The sequence below is a fragment of the Remersonia thermophila genome, chromosome 3 (genome assembly GCF_042764415.1).
Source record: "Remersonia thermophila strain ATCC 22073 chromosome 3, whole genome shotgun sequence".
Classification (NCBI taxonomy): domain Eukaryota; kingdom Fungi; phylum Ascomycota; class Sordariomycetes; order Sordariales; family Chaetomiaceae; genus Remersonia; species Remersonia thermophila.
The window spans coordinates 3,569,361-3,587,039 of record NC_092219.1 but is presented as its reverse complement, the minus strand read 5'-3'; the positions used below and the strand labels follow the sequence as shown (position 1 = coordinate 3,587,039).

Here is a 17,679-nt window from a genome sequence, read left to right as displayed (position 1 = left end):
TGCGTATAGTAAGGTAGTTACTCAGTACACCGTACTGTGTAAAAAGGGCCCCTGATCTTGGATTCGGACATGACCCACCTCCCTTCCAGCAGGATCGAGATGCCGGTAAGATTCGGCCTCGAAATTACGCAGCAGCATGGCGTGCTGGCGCGTACTGCGTAACGAATGGCCAAACCGCAAAGGCGGTGAGCGGGTAATGCTACAGCCGGACCCCTGCACCCACCCCACCCAAAATTTACTGCCACCATTCGCAACGGATGCATTTACAAGCCATGGCGGGACTCCGATGCCGCTGTCTGTAACATTTCAACAACACCCACACACCCACACACACACACACACAAACTTGCTTGGGGGTCCCGGGGTGAGACTCGACAGCCTGGCCACCGTCCAACACCATGTTTGCCCCCGTGGTACGTTGCCAGCGTTTTCCCTCTCCGGACGAGAGAGTCTCGGTCTGCTAACGCTAGGTCCCGTTCCAACAGAGAAGAAGCTTGGCCTTGGCCGCCCGCGCGGGCTGTCGCCGTAATGCCCTCGTCGTCGCCGCCCGGACCCGGACCGTCGCGCCCCGGCCGGCACGCCTCGTCGCCTCGTACACCACGACGGCGAGCCTCCGCGCCGAGGCCTTCCACACGCAGCTCGACAACGCGGCGTCCGCCCCGTCCCGCGGCGCCCCGTCCACCCCGCAGACCCTCACCGAGAAGATCGTGCAGCGCTACTCGGTCGGCCTGCCTCCCGGCAAGAAGGTCAAGTCGGGCGATTTCGTGACGCTGGCGCCGCACCACCTCATGACGCACGACAACTCGTGGCCCGTCGCCACAAAGTTCATGTCCATCGGCGCCACCAAGATCCACGACAACCGCCAGGTCGTCATGACCCTCGACCACGACGTCCAGAACAAGAGCGAGGCCAACCTCGCCAAGTACCGCAACATCGAGGAGTTTGCCAAGAAGCACGGCGTCGACTTCTACCCCGCCGGCCGCGGCATCGGCCACCAGATCATGGTCGAGGAGGGCTACGCCTGGCCCGGCACCGTCACGGTCGCCTCCGACTCGCACAGCAACATGTACGGCGGCGTCGGCTGCCTGGGCACCCCCGTCGTGCGCACCGACGCCGCCGCCATCTACGCCGCCGGCAAGACGTGGTGGCAGATCCCCCCCATCGCCCGCGTCACCTTCACCGGCGTGCTCCCGCCCGGCGTCACCGGCAAGGACGTCATCGTCGCCCTGTGCGGCCTTTTCAACAACGACGACGTCCTGAACCACGCCATCGAGTTCACCGGCTCCGAAGAGACCCTGCGCAGCATCCCCGTCGACGACCGCCTCGCCATCGCCAACATGACCACCGAGTGGGGCGCCCTCAGCGGCCTGTTCCCCATCGACGCCGTCCTGCAGTCCTGGCTGCGCGCCAAGGCCACCGCCGCCGCCGTCCTCGACCGCAACAACCCCCGCTTCACCCACGCCAGGATCGACGAGCTCCTCCGCGAGCCCCTGGCCGCCGACCCCGGCGCCACCTACGCCAAGTCGCTCTACCTCAACCTGTCCACCCTGTCGCCCTTCGTCGCCGGGCCCAACTCGGTCAAGGTCGCCACCCCGCTCCGCGACCTCGAGGCCCAGGACATCAAGATCAACAAGGCCTACCTCGTCTCGTGCACCAACTCGCGCGCCTCCGACATCGCCGCCGCCGCCAAGGTCTTCCGCGACGCCGCCAAGGACGGCGTCATCCCCAAGGTCGCCGACGGCGTCAAGTTCTACATTGCCGCCGCCTCCCTGCTCGAGCAGCAGGCCGCCGAGGAGGCCGGCGACTGGCAGGTCCTCCTCGACGCCGGCGCCACGCCGCTGCCGTCGGGATGCGGACCGTGCATCGGCCTCGGGACCGGGCTGTTGGAGCCTGGCGAGGTGGGCATCAGCGCGAGCAACCGGAACTTCAAGGGCCGGATGGGATCGACCGAGGCCAAGGCGTACCTGGCCAGCCCGGAGGTCGTGGCGGCGAGCGCGCTGCAGGGCAAGATCGCGGGCCCCGGGTGGTACCAGAAGCCCGAGGGCGTGGACAAGGTCATCATCGGCGAGGGCCACGGAAACGCCGAGGCCGACAAGGCGCAGAGCATCGAGGATGCCCTGGACAAGATCATCGCGCAGGCCGACTCGATGATCGCCAACGCCGAGAAGGAGCTCGGCGCGTCTCCCGCCGCCGCCGAGGAGACCGCCGCCGCCGCCGCCGACGAAGCCGCCGACGAGACCCTCACCGAGATCCTGCCCGGCTTCCCCGAGAAGATCTCGGGCGAGATCGTCTTCTGCGACGCCGACAACATCAACACGGACGGCATCTACCCGGGCAAGTACACGTACCAGGACAATGTGCCGCCCGAGACCATGGCCGAGGTGTGCATGGAGAACTACGACGCCAGCTTCCGCACCGTCGCCCGGGCCGGCGACATCCTCGTGGCCGGCTTCAACTTTGGCTGCGGCTCGTCCCGCGAGCAGGCCGCCACCGCCATCCTGGCCAAGAAGATCCCGCTCGTCGTCGCCGGCAGCTTCGGCAACATCTTTAGCCGCAACAGCATCAACAACGCCCTCCTGGGCGTCGAGGTGCCCAAGCTCGTGCGCCGCCTGCGCGAGACGTTTGCGGGCGCCGACAAGGTCGCCACCCGCCGCACCGGCTGGACCCTGACGTGGGACGTGCGCCGGAGCAAGGTCGTCGTGACCGAGGGCGAGGGCGGCCCGACGTGGAGCCAAAAGGTCGGCGAGCTGCCGCCCAACGTGCAGGAGATCATCGCCAAGGGCGGGCTGGAGAAGTGGGTCAAGAGCCAGATTGCGGCCCAGGCCTAAGCGCTTAGGCTCTATTATGATAGACCCTGGGAAGGTCTGCGAGGCGGAGTTAGACGGTGAGGTTTGGCGCGGGGGGGGGGGGGGGGGGGAGAGTAGATGTGTATCTCACCTTGTGTATATATATGGCTTTCGTCTGTGGCAGTGTGTCGATACCTTTTTGTGTTTTCTTTTTTTTTCTTTGTTTTCCCGTCTTGCGGTCTGTTATGATCAAAAGGGGGCGGTGGTTTAGGGCACAAGCGAAAACAAAAGTCCAACGGGGGCGGATAGAACACACATGATAGGATATGTCCACCAACATCAACATCAACACGCGCAAAATGAAGAAAAAAAAAAAAAGTCCGACCGGATCGCAATGGTTTCATGGCGCTTCTATGGACTTTGGCGTCTCGTCGCCCTCTTCGTCGGACCCTTGGGGCTCAACCACCGCCAAGTCTCTCTTGGGCGCGTCCCCCACCGGGATGAGCGACCGCCTCTTCCTCGCCCGCACCGCCTTCTGGTGCTTCCGACTCGCCAGGTGCGCTTGCCAGAGCTCTTCGGTGAGAAGCACCTTGTTGTTCCCGCACACGTCGCACGTCTTGCGGCAGGGCGTCCCCGCCGCGCGACGGCCGCGCTCGGCCGACTCCGAGAGCACCTCCCTCGCCGCGTCGGACAGCGCCTCGGGGGAGGGCATCGCCTGAAGGTCGCCGCCGAGGAACTGCCGCGCGAGCGTGACGGCCTTGTCGAGGACTTGGGCGGCCCACCGGGAAACGTCGGTGCCGTCGAGGACGTAGAACCTGTCCAGCAGCCCCGCCTCGCGGAGCGAGGGGAGCGTTTTCATGCTGATCCAGCGGAGCTGGTACTTTGCGTATTGGCGGGTGGCCGTCTTGGTGTCTTCGATGCCGGCTTGCCTGAGCTTCTCGAGCGCCGGAGCGTCCGGGCCCGGCGGGTCCGGGCGGCGCAGCGCGGCGAGGTACGGCTCGAACTGCCGGAAGCCGATGGACTGCCAGATGCCCTTGGAGCGGTCCACCGTCTCGCCGGCGGCGAGGCGCCGCTGGAGGTAGTCGTAGACCTCGGCCGTCTCGGACAAGAGGCCGGAGCGCACCATCTTGTCGACGCGCTGATCGAGGCGGGCGTTGAGAACGTCGCGGCGGGCGTGCAGCCAGAAGAGGAGCAGGTCGCCGAGGGGGTGGGGGGGCGACGGCGCCGTGCCGCCGTCGTCGTCCTCGTCCGGGGCCGCCCGCCGGGATTGCTTGGCGCGCTGCTGCTCGGCGTAGATGTCGGAGGCGCGCCGGCCCGTGGACAAGTAGATCTCGAGCGAGGTGCGGATCTTGCGCACGTCGTTGGGATGCCACCTGTCCGCCATGACGGGGTCGACCTCGCGGAGCTTGGCCAGCATCGCCTCCGCCGAGGCGTTGAGGATGGGGTGCTTGGCGGCCAGCTCTTCGCGGACCGAAGCGACGCCGCCGCCGCCGCCGTCGCCGCCGGCCGTCGGCGAGTCCTCCACGACCCGTCCCTCAAAGAGCAGGCCGTCGAGGTAGTACGAGGTGCCGCCGACGACGATGGGGAGCTTGCCGCGGGCCCGGATCTCCGAGATGATTCTCGTCGCCTCCTTTCGGAAATGGGTCACGGCCCAGGGGTCCTCGTCGAGCCCGATGCTGCCGAGCAGGTGGTGGGGGATGCCCCGCTGCTCTTCGTCGCGGAGCTTGTTGGTGATGATGGGCAGGCCCTTGTACATCTGCATGGCGTCGGCGTTGATGATCTCGCCGTTGAAGCGGGTGGCAAGCTCGACGGCAAGCTGCGGCAGTTAGCACGGTTTTTTTTCTTTTTCTTTTTCGTCAGGAAAAGCCGCTGGCGCTCACATCCGACTTGCCGGCCCCGGTCGAGCCGTAGATGACGATGAGGGGGTTCATGGTTCGAAACGCGGCGGCCCTGGCTGTGTGGATGGCTGCTGCTGGCTTCAACGCGGGAGAGAAGCAGAACCGAAAACCCATCGGCGTCTACCAGCGCACCATTGCATCGACATGGCAAAGAGCGTCGAGAAGATGCGTCAACGTGGCCGGGCCGCAGTGTGTTGAGCTTGTCGTGGTGGTCGTGTTGGTAACCGTCAGGAAACCATGAAAATGTCCCAATCCGGTAAAGTCGATTGGATGCGGGACCAAGAGCGAGCTTTTGCGTTCAACAATGCGAAGACGGGAAGCTCAGGGTTAGGGGCCTTGGCACAACCATGCCCAAGCCTGGCTTTCACGTTGTTGCAGCCCGCATGGAGCTTCCGTCGCTCCAGCTGGAGCATGCAGACCTAGCAGATAGCTAGTAGTACTGGACACTTGGCTGCGACGGTTCGCGGCAGCTGTCACGTGCTGGACCCACATTTCTCCTTCAAATTGGACACATCACAGATTCACCCTTGAAGCCACATCTTTAAGGAGCTGTCTCGTTCCATCCGTCTCGCCCTCCCCCTTCTCTTCCCCCCCCCAAGCCCAATTGCGTCGACAACAACTCGCCCGCCGCCCCCAGCGCAGAGTCGTTGTCGCTCACTTTGCCTCTTCTTTCTTCTGGATGATTTAATACTTGGTTTCTTTTTCTTTCCTGCACAGTTGCCCACCATGAGTTCCCGTAAGTGCTTCCTTGCGACATGGCAACCTGGCCACATGGGCCAGGCCAGCTCTGCAACAGGACGACGTCGCAAAGCTTGCAAGCCCGTTGCGAGGAGCTGGGTCGAGCGATCGAGCGATCGAGCGATCGAGCTCCCTGTCGTTGCCAATTCGCTTTTGCCTCCTCGACAATGCGCTGACCTCATGCCTCGCTCTCCGCAGTTCGGTTCCTCGACCTCGTCAAGCCCTTCGTGCCGTTCCTCCCCGAGGTTCAGCAGCCCGAGACCAAGATTCCCTTCAACCAAAAGTTGATGTGGACGGGCCTGACGCTCCTGATCTTCCTGGTCATGAGCCAGATGCCTCTGTACGGCATCGTCTCGTCCGACACGTCGGATCCGCTGTACTGGCTGCGCATGATGATGGCCAGCAACCGCGGCACGCTGATGGAGCTTGGTATCACGCCCATCATCTCGTCGGGCATGGTGTTCCAGCTCCTCGCCGGCACCCACATGATCGATGTCAACCTGGACCTCAAGTCGGACCGCGAGCTGTACCAGACGGCCCAGAAGCTCTTCGCCCTGATCCTGTCGGTCGGCACCGCCACCGTCTACGTCTTCACCGGCCTCTACGGCCCGCCCAGCGAGCTCGGCGCCGGCATCGTCTTCCTGCTGATCCTCCAGCTCGTCGTGGCCGGCATGATCGTCATCCTCCTCGACGAGCTGCTGCAGAAGGGCTACGGCCTCGGCAGCGGCATCTCGCTCTTCATCGCCACCAACATCTGCGAGTCCATCATGTGGAAGGCCTTCTCGCCCACCTCGATCAACACGGGCCGCGGCCCTGAGTACGAGGGCGCCGTCATCGCTCTCTTCCACCTGCTCATGACCTGGCCCAACAAGCAGCGTGCCCTCCAGGAGGCCTTCTACCGCCAGAACCTGCCCAACATCATGAACCTGCTGGCCACCCTCGTCGTCTTCGCCGCCGTCATCTACCTCCAGGGCTTCCGCGTCGAGATCCCCGTCAAGTCGGCCCGCCAGCGCGGCGCCCGCGGCTCGTACCCCGTCCGCCTCTTCTACACCTCCAACATGCCCATCATGCTGCAGTCGGCCCTGTCGTCCAACATCTTCCTCATCAGCCAGATGCTCTACTCGCGCTTCTCGGAGAACCTGCTGGTGCGCCTCTTTGGCGTCTGGGAGGCCAAGGACGGCTCGTCGCAGCTCTCGGCCGTCTCGGGTCTCGTCTACTACATGTCGCCCCCGCTCAACTTCAAGGACGCCCTGCTGGACCCCATCCACACGGCCGTCTACATTGCCTACATGCTGACCGCCTGCGCCGTCTTCTCCAAGACGTGGATCGAGGTGTCGGGCTCCAGCCCCCGCGACGTGGCCAAGCAGCTCAAGGACCAGGGCCTCGTCATGGCCGGCCACCGCGACCAGAGCATGTACAAGGAGCTCAAGCGCATCATCCCCACGGCCGCTGCCTTTGGCGGCGCCTGCATCGGTGCCCTCTCGGTCGCCAGCGATCTCATGGGCGCCCTGGGCTCTGGCACTGGTACCCTCCTTGCCGTCACGTAAGTACTCCGTCCCATGATCGACATGTGACGCCCCATGGCAGCAGCGCAGCGAACAACATGCTAACCCTCGGAACAGCATCATCTATGGCTACTTTGAGATTGCCGCCAAGGAGGGTGACCTTGCTGGCATGAAGGGCATGATCATGGGCTGAGCGGTCGTTTGCGACAGACAACTCAGGATTCTTTGCGGCTTCTTTCGCCGCGACCCCCAACTTCCCTTCACCGGCGGGGTCTGTCCGCGAGCGCTTGCGCTGCGCGTGCCGGCCGTGCCGATTTGTCTGTACTTGTCTGAGAGGAGTCCAGCGCTGGCTTGTCCCCTTGTATAGTAGAAACGAAAACTCAACACGTCATCATCATCATCATAAACGGAGGGCTTTTTTAAAACGCGGCGCGGGGTTCTTTTTGGTATTATCCTGGCGGGCAAGTTGAATCTTGAGCAGGTATGACAAGGGAAGGGAAAGGTAGTAAATCAATGTGAGGGGTGGCAAGGAGGGAGGTTAGGTAGGGAAGAGGAGGAGAATCGGCGCTCGGGTTGGCTCTCGTAATTCCGATGGCGGTTCTACCGTACCTACCGTGTCGCGCCCTCTTAGTGATGCCCGTCTTGTGGATCTGCGATGTGGGTTGTAGCGTCTTGTAGCGTTGGCATCCGCGCTTGGCGTTGCGTTACGTTCCGCCGGGACATGCGTGCACAAGAGTCCAGTACAGGACCGTAGGCCCGCAGGTCCCCGGCAATGGAGGCTCTGGGGGCTTCTGGATCCTTGGCTTCTGAACCGCACCCGTTCGGTGCACCGTAGGTGTCGCGCCGCTGTGCCCCTTAGCATCTGCCGAACCGCCCTTCTCTTGATACGCAAAGAGATGGGACGCGAACGAAAGGCTGACGGCCCTGAGGGTTTCTCTACTGTAGAGCATGCATGCTTCGAGGAAGTGATCGGTAAGGTGGCAGACAGGGCGGCAGGCTGTGCCTCAGATAGCTCCCACCGCTGTGGTAAAGCAGATTGCTGCAATGCGACTATGCATCATCACATGTCTGCTCCTGGATGCCGTGTATGTGACCTCAACGTACGTGTGTTCCTTCTGAATGACTCACGGAGGCTGGAATTGGGAGAGTTTTCGGGAGGAGGGGGAAGGGGGAGGGAAGGGGGAGGGGGAGGAGATCAGGTAAGCTAAGGATGGATGGATTAGGAAGGTCATGACAACCTAAGTGGGCGGACGTCAGCTAGGTCGAGCGCGGCTTATGAGAGGGGCCGACCGTGATCAGGACATGGTGTGGTTTCAGCGGCAACATACAAAGCACGTATTTTGCGTTACGGCATGCGTACACGGTAGGGTACGGTGGTAGTCCATTGGATGCTGACACACAAGGCGGCGCAAGCCGACGATGGGTATCCATATATACTATCTACCCATGGATACGGACGGTATCACCGAAGGTATGCTTGGGATGGATGCGGACGGATGACTCCCCCGGGTCACAGGTCCATAGCCGGGCCTGCAGATGACAAAACGGCACCAGCAGCGGCCCCCTCCCCCCCTTCCCAGCAGGCTGATCCCTGGCTCCGCCGGTTAGTGGTGGTCGGACGTGCGGGGACTACTGCAAGTGGCGGCGCTGTTGTTTGAGGACGGACAGGAGGGGAGGGGAGAGGAATTGCAGCGGTGGTGATGTGTCAATATTTTTTTTTTTGCCCATGCCTGTCCAAGCGTGAAGGGTAAGTCCACGTAGGTAGTGCTCCCCTGTCTAGGAGCCCTGCTGAAATCGAAGGCGTGGATGAAGGCCGCTCCCCCCGGTCCAGGTGGAGGCTGTGGAAGGCCATTTTTTTTTTTTTTTTTCTATTTTGCCCCGGGGCCTGAGTAGGGGAAGCTACACCAGATCTGACATCATACTGTAGTAACTAACGTTACTTTAATTTCAGGTCGTCTAAGCTCCCCACTCCCCAGAGTCTGTGTAACCACAGAAAAACTGTCATGTCTCAACGGCGACTTGACTGGGGCGATGGGTCAATACAAGAGAAAATAAGTAAAGTATGGAGTAAAACAAAACAAATACATAATTTTGGAGCCCCCTTTTACCCCACCCAAAGAATAACAAACCTAGGTCAGGTGTATAGCACTTAGGTAACCAAAGGGCGCAAAATATACAGGAACTTGGAAAGCTTCGGAGGAGTCAAGGAGTTTAGCATCTCGGGCCGAGGACATGTCCGACCGACCTGGAGCAGGCCGTCTCCGATTTTTTCTTGTCTTTCTTGGGGGGCATCGCGTGCTGCAGGCAGGTTCCATCGGCTGGTTCCCGACCTGCCTGGTCGGACCAACGAGGTGCCTGCGGTTTCGACGCCTTTGCTTACCGCCTTGCCCCCACACTCCACCACGCCTTGCGCCTTGGGAAGCTAAAAAGTTGGCCGGTCCGCCCTGCACCTGCACCTTTGCAAGTCCCACCCGGGAACAAAAGGCGGGCCTTCGACGTCGCCTCGCAAGACTCTCTCTCTCCCCCAAGGTGTCCACTTCCATTCGTCATCGAGCGGTTCCCTGGGGACCTGGACCAAGGGTCGGGCGAATTGACAGGCGCATGTCCTGCTACCAATCCCATAGCTCCCGTCTCGTGCATGAGTTTTGCAGTCTCAGGTTACCTACCTACCACCTAACTTCCCAGCGTACCATTTACTACGCAGTATACACACGCTAGCACGCCGTTGCTTCTGCTGCCGGCAGAGACCTTGCACCTTGCAACCAGGGATTCTAGACTTTGGGTTTTCTGATAAGCTGGGGGCCAGACTTTTGCAGCGCCTGCCCCCAGACAACTCAGACACAAAGTTGACTGGATCGACGGAGAAAAATAAAAACAAGCCCACTTGATCCACGGAGAAAAACAAAGCGTCTCGCTGTTTTTTGTTCGGAGAGACGCGCTCCCGATCATCCCTACGCAAGCCCGTGCAGCCCTCGGCTCGATCCCCGGTCCTCTCCCGTCGTGCTCCCGCTGTTGGTGGCGTCCGCTCCTTACGCAGTCCAACCTCCCGTCAACGGTTTCCCGCGGCATCGCTCCTTAACGACACACACGCACACACACATACACGCATACACACGGCCGAAACCCCCAACCTGAGTTTCTGAGGCAAGACGCCTCGCCAACGCGGGCGAGATGGGCGAACCGTCCTCCATGGAGTTCGCCTCGTGCTCGTGGCCAATATGGGAGGTCGATGACTTCACGCATTGTTTCAAGCAGGAGTAAGTCAAGTTGTCGTACGCCGGCCGCTGTCTCGCTGCCCCGGCGCGTGGCGTCCGTCTATTGTCTCCTCCCCCCCTCCCCCCCCCCCTAAGAGCCGACACCGCAGCAGCGCTCCATGGGATAGAGAGCTGATCCGTGCCTGCGTCTGGAACACCACAGCTACCTCCGTGTGTTGCTGCCATTGGCTGTCATCAGCCTGTCGTTTCTCCGCCTCTTCGCCCAGGGCCTTATCTACGTCGCTAGAAAAAAGAGCGCCCACGGCTACGAGAGCATCCTCGACAGCACCGCGACCCTCACGCCCGAGACGCACACCGAGCTCCCCCACGACGAGGAGCCCGTCAGCGAGAGCGACGATGACGAGCCCCTGACCATCAACGGCGGCCGCTTCGCCCTTGCAAAGACCACTTCCAAAGGCACCATCGTCCAAGCCGATATCCCTTCGGGCCAGACGCTCACCGTCCTCGTCGAGGAGATCGCCGTCGCCTGCCTCGTCGCCCTCAACGTCCTGGCCCTCGCCACCGATGCCGACGGCAAGGAGCAACGCGGAGGCATCTCGGCCATCGCCGGTCTGATCGCCTGGGTCTACGTCCTCGGCCTCACGTCGCTCCGTCTGTTCCTGGGCAACACGCAATGGCGCGTGCCGCGTCTATGGAGCCACACGACCGCCATCTACAGCCTGATGTGGCTCTTCTCCACCGTTGCGTTCCGCTCCGTCCTGATCCACCCGCCGTCGGACACGACGCGGACCGTGGTGATCGTCGAGTTCTCCCTGACGTCGCTGCTCTTCGTGACGGCCCTCAGCACCCGCAGGGGCAACAAGACCATCCTGCTGGAGTGGGAGAACGGCATCCAGCCCGGGCGCGAGAACCTGGCCTCGCTCTTCTCCCACTACACCTTCTCGTGGGTCGACTCCATCGTCTACGAGGGCTGGAAGGAGCCCCTGGACATCAAGAGGGTTTGGAACCTGCTTCCGAGGGACAAGGCCGCCGCCGTGCTGGCCAGCTACCGCCAGTTCAAAAAGACCACCTCCCTCGCCGTGCATCTCCTCTTGTACTTCAAGGGCCTGCTTCTGGCCCAGGCCGGCTGGGCCGTCGTGGGCGGCCTTCTCACCTTCGCCCCGACCCTGCTGCTGAGGGCGATCCTGCGCTACGTGGAGGATCCCGGAATGGCGCCTAGGAACGTGCTGTGGCTGTACGTCATCCTCCTGCCCCTGTCGGACATTCTCCGCTCCGTGGCCGACGGCCAGGCCTTGTGGATCGGCCGCAAGATCTGCATCAACATCCGGGCGATCCTGGTCGGCGAAATTTACGCCAAGGCGCTCCGCCGCAAGGCCGCCGCCGGCAAGGACACGAACCTCGGCGCGAGCAAGAAGGACAAGGACGGCGGCGCCCCCAAGGGCGTCGTCGCCAAGGTGAAGCGGCTGCTGGGCCTGGGCAAGGACGCCGCCAAGGACAACCAGGCCGGGGCGTCCAACGGCGCCGCCAACGGGGCGGCCAAGGACGTGACCGACAGCTCGGACGAGCAGGTGAACCTGGGCACCATCATCAACCTCATGTCGGTCGACAGCTTCAAGGTCTCCGAGGTCACCTCGTACCTGCACTTCCTCGTCGCCTCGGCCCCGACCCAGCTGCTCGTCTCCATCGTCTTGCTCTACAACGTCATGGGCCTCAGCGCCATCCCCGGCTTCGTCGTCATGGCTCTCTTGCTGCCCGTCAACATCGCCTTCGGCAAGGGCTTCAACTCGAGCCAGAAGCGCATCATGGCGGCTACCGACAAGCGGATCCACACCACCAACGAGATACTGCAAAACATCCGCATCATCAAGTACTTTGCCTGGGAGCACCGCTTTGCCAACATCGTCGACGAGAAGCGGCGCGCCGAGCTCAAGGCGCTGCGCTTCCGCTTCATGATCTGGGCGGCCGCCGTGTGCGTCTGGAACACGGTGCCCATCCTCATCACCTTCTTCTGCTTCCTCATCTACACGGTCGTCGAGAAGAAGCCCCTGTACCCGTCGGTCGCCTTCACCGCCATCTCGCTCTTCATGCTGCTGCGCTACCCGCTCGACCAGCTCGGCGACATGATCGCCCACGTCCAGGAGTCCCAGGTGTCCATCGACCGCATCGAGGAGTTCCTGGCCGAGGAGGAGACGGAGAAGTTTGCGCAGCTCGGCCTCGACAACGTCGACGAGACGGGCAAGCGCGTCATTGGGTTCCGGGACGCCACCTTTATCTGGGGCAGCAAGACGGCGGTCGCCGAGGACGGGTCCATGGCCTTCCGCTTGATGGATCTCAACGTCGACTTCAAGATCGGCAAGCTCAACGTCATCACGGGCCCGACCGGCGCCGGCAAGAGCTCCATGCTGATGGCGCTGCTGGGAGAGATGACCATCATGAAGGGCCGCGTCTTCCTCCCCGGCGGCCGCAGCCGCGAGGACGTTCGCCCGGACCCCGAGACGGGGCTTGCCGAGACGTGCGCCTACGTCGCCCAGCAGGCCTGGCTCGTCAACGCCAGCATCAAGGACAACATTCTCTTTTCGGCCCCGTACGACGAGCGGAGGTACCGCGATGTCATTGTCGCCTGCGCCCTGGAGCGCGACCTCGAGATCCTCGACAACGGAGACGAGACCCTGGTCGGCGAGAAGGGCATCACGCTCTCGGGCGGCCAAAAGCAGCGCATCTCGCTGGCCCGCGCCGTCTACTCCAACTCGAAGCATCTGCTCCTGGACGACTGCCTCAGCGCCGTGGATTCCCACACGGCCCAGTGGATCTTCAACAACTGCATCATGGGCCCGCTCATGCGCCATCGCACCTGCATCCTCGTCTCGCACAACATCCCGCTCTGCGTGCCGCCCGCCGACCTTGTCATCACCATGGCCAACGGCCGCGTCACCGGCCAGGGGACCCCGCAGGAGCTGGTCGCGGCGGGGAAGCTGCCCGAGGACGCGGCCGTTCAAAGGTCGGCCCCCGGCTCCGCCCACGTCTCGCGTGTGCCGTCCCGCGTCCCCTCGAGCGTCGGCGAGGAGAGCGGCGATACCGTGGTCAACGAGGCGGACGGCGGCCCGCAGCTGACCCGCGTCGAGTCCGCCAAGAAGGAGCACAAGAAGCAGAACGCCATGGAGGAGCACAAATCGGTCGGCTCCGTCCAGTGGCCCGTCATGAAGCTGTACCTCCGGTCTATGGGAAGCTGGTGGTTCTGGGTCGTTACGGGCTTTGTCTTTGGAGCGCAGCAGCTGTCCGGCGTCGCTTCCAACCTCTGGATCCGCGAGTGGTCCAACCAGTACACCTCCGACGAGACGGTCAAGATCCGGTTCAGCATGAACTCGCACAGCTACTCGGCCCAGACCCTGTCGCCGACCTACTTTGCGTCCATCGCCACCTATGTCAAGGACAACTTGAGCGCCGCCGGAACCGACGATGTCAATGTTGCCTACTACCTCACCGTTCTTGCGATCATCGGTCTGGCCGGTGCCGCGTCGGCCTTGCTCCGGGACCTGTGGATCTTCATCGGCTCGCTCACGGCCTCGTGGAAGCTCCACGATCGCCTCATGACCTCCGTCACGGGCGCCAAGTTCAAGTTCTTCGACGTCACGCCGCTCGGCCAGATGATGAACCGGTTCAGCAAAGACCTCGAGGCCGTCGACCAGGAAGTGGCGCCCATCGCCATCGGCGTCCTGTCGTGCGCGCTGGGCATCGTCGTGACGGTCGTGCTCATCGCCTACATCACGCCCGCTTTCTTGATCGCCGGCGTCTTCATCACGCTCGCCTACATCTTCCTCGGGCAGTTCTACCTGCACGCGTCGCGCGACCTGAAGCGTCTCGAGTCGGTCGAGCGCAGCCCGCTGTTCCAGCAGTTTGGCGAAACCCTGACGGGCATCACCACGATCCGCGCCTACGGCGACGAGCGCCGCTTCGTCCGGGACAACCTGGCCCGCATCAACACGCAGCTGCGGCCCTTCATCTACCTGTGGGCGGCTAACAGGTGGCTCGCGTTCAGGACCGACTGCCTCGGCGACCTCGTCGCCTTCTTCGCTGGCGTCTTCGTCACGTTGAGCGTCGGCCGCATCGACCCGGGCTCGGCAGGCATTTCGCTGAGCTACGCCATCGGTTTCGCCGACAATATCCTCTGGCTGGTCCGCCTGTATGCCATCAACGAGCAAAACATGAACTCGGTGGAGCGCATCAAGGAGTACCTCGATGTTGAGCAGGAGGCCGCGGCCGTCGTCGAGGACAAGCGGCCGCCCGCGGGCTGGCCAGCCCAAGGCCGCGTCGAGTTCAGCAACTACAGCACGCGCTATCGCAAGGAGCTGGAACCGGTTTTGCGCAACGTCAGCTTCGCGATCGAGGCGCGCGAGAAGGTCGGCATCGTGGGGCGCACCGGCGCAGGCAAGAGCTCGCTCACGCTGGCCATCTTCCGCGCGCTCGAGGCCGACGAGGGCAAGATTCTCATCGATGGTGTCGATATCGGCGAGATCGGCCTCCGCGACCTGCGCGAGTCCCTGACCATCGTGCCGCAAGATCCCACGCTCTTCATGGGTACCATCCGCAGCAACCTCGACCCGTTCAACCTCCACACCGACGAGGAGATCTTTACCGTCCTCCAGCGCGTCCACTTGATCCAGCCCGAGGAGCTTACCGCATCCGCCGCGATCCCGCTGGCGGCGGCCTCCGAGAGCGCCCAAGCCGAGGCGTCCACCACGGCGTCCGACACGGTTGTCGAAACCGCCAGCGAGCCGCAGGCTTCGCGCCCCGCCTCCATCACCAACAAGAACATCTTCCTCGACCTCTCCTCCCCCGTTACCGAGTCCGGCAACAACCTCTCCCAGGGCCAGCGCCAGCTCCTGTGCCTGGCCCGCGCCCTCCTCAAGCGCCCCACCGTTCTCGTCATGGACGAGGCGACCGCCTCGATCGACTACGCGACGGACGCGGCCATCCAGGCCACCATCCGCGAGCTGAGCTGCACCACGATCACGATCGCGCACCGCCTGCAGACGATCGCCGACTACGACAAGGTGCTGGTGCTGGACAAGGGAGAGGTGGTCGAGTACGGGCACCCGTGGGAGCTGATGAGGAAGAAGGGAGGGAGCTTCCGGGGCATGTGCGAGATGAGCGGGGACTTGGCGACGCTAAAGGAGACGGCCAAGGCGGCGTGGAGGAAGACCCGATTGGTGGATGTCGATGATGATGATGAGGATGAAGAGGAGGAGAACAGCGATGGGGACGAGGGGCAAACGGCTGCTCCTGCGGCTGCTCCTATGGCGGCGGCGACGACGGAGGAGGCTGCTACTTATGCCTCCGTTGCGGCTGCGGCGGCAGCTGAGGATGGTTCACCGCTGGCTGGCGAGACCGAGGAAAGGGCCACGACCGCGTCATAGAACGACGACGGCTTCCCCGGTGGCAAACCGGAACGCTGCACCACCCCTCTTGGCGTGTTGTGCGTGTCAAGAGAATATTGACCGCGAGAAACGAGAGAAAGAAGACGGAGTCGAATCTTCGGAGGTACAAGCGGTGCAGCACACTGCTGAGCAGATGTCAATCCTGCATGGTAGAAAACTTTAATGGTTTATACGGCCTGGTTGGGGCAGTGTTTTGGGAGGTTGTTGGCGCACAAAAAAAAAAAAAAAGAGGTGTCAGGGGGCAGGCTGGCGGGAAAGGCTGGCAAGCCGATCAACATATAATTACACGTATATCGAGTTATCATTATGATTACCACGGGGATCGGTTACATTGGTGATGAGAGAAGGGGGGGTCGGAAGAGCGCGCGATGGGGGGGGGGGTTGCATTGTACAAAGTAGAGGCTTACTTTCTAGTATATTTTGACATGCCTGCAGAAACAGAAGCTTTTGTGTCTCATGGTTCGACATGGTTGCCTCACACAAATGTACTGACATGATGACCACGTATGCAGCACAGCACCTCTTGGGGTGATGGTCAACGAGAGGTCCTTTCAGGGGTTACGGTGGGCTCCCCCAGACGAAGTCGACACATCAGGTAAAGTCGCCGTTGCTAACTCCTGACCTACCTACCTCGGTAGCTGGGCAGGGCAAGGGAGGCAAGGGGGAGGAACTGGCTAAGGTACATGCTGTGTAGCTGGTTTTGTTCCTGTGTTTGCTGACGTGTAAGTGCTGCGTCCACAAAGTCATCCATCCACCTGGCCAGGAAGGGTATATGGACATGACTCTGCTCACGCTTTCGTCCCAGCGCGAGAAGGCCGACGCCGTCCGAAACGACGTCCCTGAAACCCTAGGACCGCCACCATTTCGGGGGGGTGCGGGCTCGTCGCGGATATCCTACGCCCTCTCCTGGCCATTCGGATCCGCCGTTACCAACTAGTTATTATTTATTATGCACTCTGAGCGTCAGGGCTCGCCGCGCCATCCGCCATCCCCCTTGAGCCGTCACGATGGACAACATGGACTCCCTCGACGGCACGCAAAAGGCCATCCTCCTCATGGCGTGGGCCGTGCTCGGGCTAGCGTTGCTGCGGCTGGTTCTAGGGCTGGTGATGGGGCTGGTGTTTTGCGGCGAGCTGGCCCTTTTGGTTTTGGAGCAGCGGAGGTGGGAACGTCGCCGAGAGGATACGGCGGTGAGAACGCGGTAGCAGCAGCAGTAGCAGCAGCAGCAGGATCGCAAGATGGCAGAGGGTTGGAGGGAGGGATGGGAGGGATTGCTGGGAGGGACCTTGGCTTGGCTTGGGGGGGAAGGACCCGGAAGGGGTGCCTAGGCTGGAGAAGAAGGGATGGCTCTCAGCGCGTGGTTCGTTGGAGAGGAGGCCTTGTTAGAGCTTGGAGGTTCCATCGGGAGACTCTCCGGTGCGTTACACGGAGGAGATGCCACGGTGGTTTACATGATGAGAGCACGGCGTTGGCCCTGATAACAGCTATACGAATACAACTGTCCTTTTCTTAATTTCTTGTGGGGGATCAGGATCATCTGAGCTCCCCTGGATCTTTGATGGCAGGCGATAATGATCAGCGAAATTCATTCCTCGGGTCGACGGTGGTTACTTTAGACCGCACCGCAAAGAGTTGCATCTTTCAACTGGTGCGGCCAGGAAGCCATCCCGAGGTTCCCAGGCGGGTCCCTTCTGGGGTTGCCTCGTCTTGGTCACTTGACGCTGCGGTTTCAAACATTGGCGGGTTTGTTTGCGTTGGTAATGAATCCCATGTTCCCCCAAGGGGACGTGTGACGTTCCTCGGGCCCGATCCATTACGTGGATGGGTGTTTGACATCGTCTCTCTTTCTGATCTCCAGCCTATATCCCTTTGCCCTCCAGGTCTCCTTTGGACCTCAAGCACGGCAGAGTATAATTAGTTCAAGCTTCCCATTCCCCTGCCCGGCCTGTCCTCCAGCGCATTCTTGACTATCAGATACCTCTTCTCCACGTCGAGAGTTGGCGTTTAGGCCGTTCCATCACCCATCTCTATTGCAACAACCGGTCACTGCAGGCAAAGGTAGGTAAGCCTGGGCAACAACGCTTCCGGCCTGGCAAGACGTA

The 17,679-nt window shown here is 62.1% G+C and overlaps 4 protein-coding genes across 4 annotated transcripts; 3 read left to right on the top strand and 1 right to left on the bottom strand.

Moving 5' to 3' along the window:
- Positions 1-398: 398 nt before the first annotated feature.
- On the top strand, positions 399-2,828 carry VTJ83DRAFT_3843 (uncharacterized protein; the record flags this gene model as incomplete). Its single annotated transcript, XM_071010266.1, has 2 exons — positions 399-413; positions 486-2,828. 2 exons carry the CDS (start codon positions 399-401, stop codon positions 2,826-2,828), a joined length of 2,358 nt encoding a protein of 785 aa, XP_070867721.1.
- Positions 2,829-3,186: 358 nt separating this feature from the next.
- Positions 3,187-4,798, bottom strand: VTJ83DRAFT_3842 (uncharacterized protein; the record flags this gene model as incomplete). The annotated part of the gene is made up of 2 exons (XM_071010265.1): positions 3,187-4,602; positions 4,667-4,798. The coding sequence occupies 2 exons, from the start codon at positions 4,796-4,798 to the stop codon at positions 3,187-3,189; spliced, it is 1,548 nt and encodes a 515-aa protein (XP_070867720.1).
- Positions 4,799-5,410: 612 nt separating this feature from the next.
- VTJ83DRAFT_3841 (uncharacterized protein) lies at positions 5,411-7,120 on the top strand (the record flags this gene model as incomplete). Its single annotated transcript, XM_071010264.1, has 3 exons — positions 5,411-5,420; positions 5,621-6,965; positions 7,045-7,120. The coding sequence occupies 3 exons, from the start codon at positions 5,411-5,413 to the stop codon at positions 7,118-7,120; spliced, it is 1,431 nt and encodes a 476-aa protein (XP_070867719.1).
- A 2,978-nt stretch (positions 7,121-10,098) lies between these two features.
- VTJ83DRAFT_3840 (uncharacterized protein) lies at positions 10,099-15,556 on the top strand (the record flags this gene model as incomplete). Its single annotated transcript, XM_071010263.1, has 2 exons — positions 10,099-10,184; positions 10,345-15,556. The coding sequence occupies 2 exons, from the start codon at positions 10,099-10,101 to the stop codon at positions 15,554-15,556; spliced, it is 5,298 nt and encodes a 1,765-aa protein (XP_070867718.1).
- Between the last annotated feature and the right edge of the window lie 2,123 nt (positions 15,557-17,679).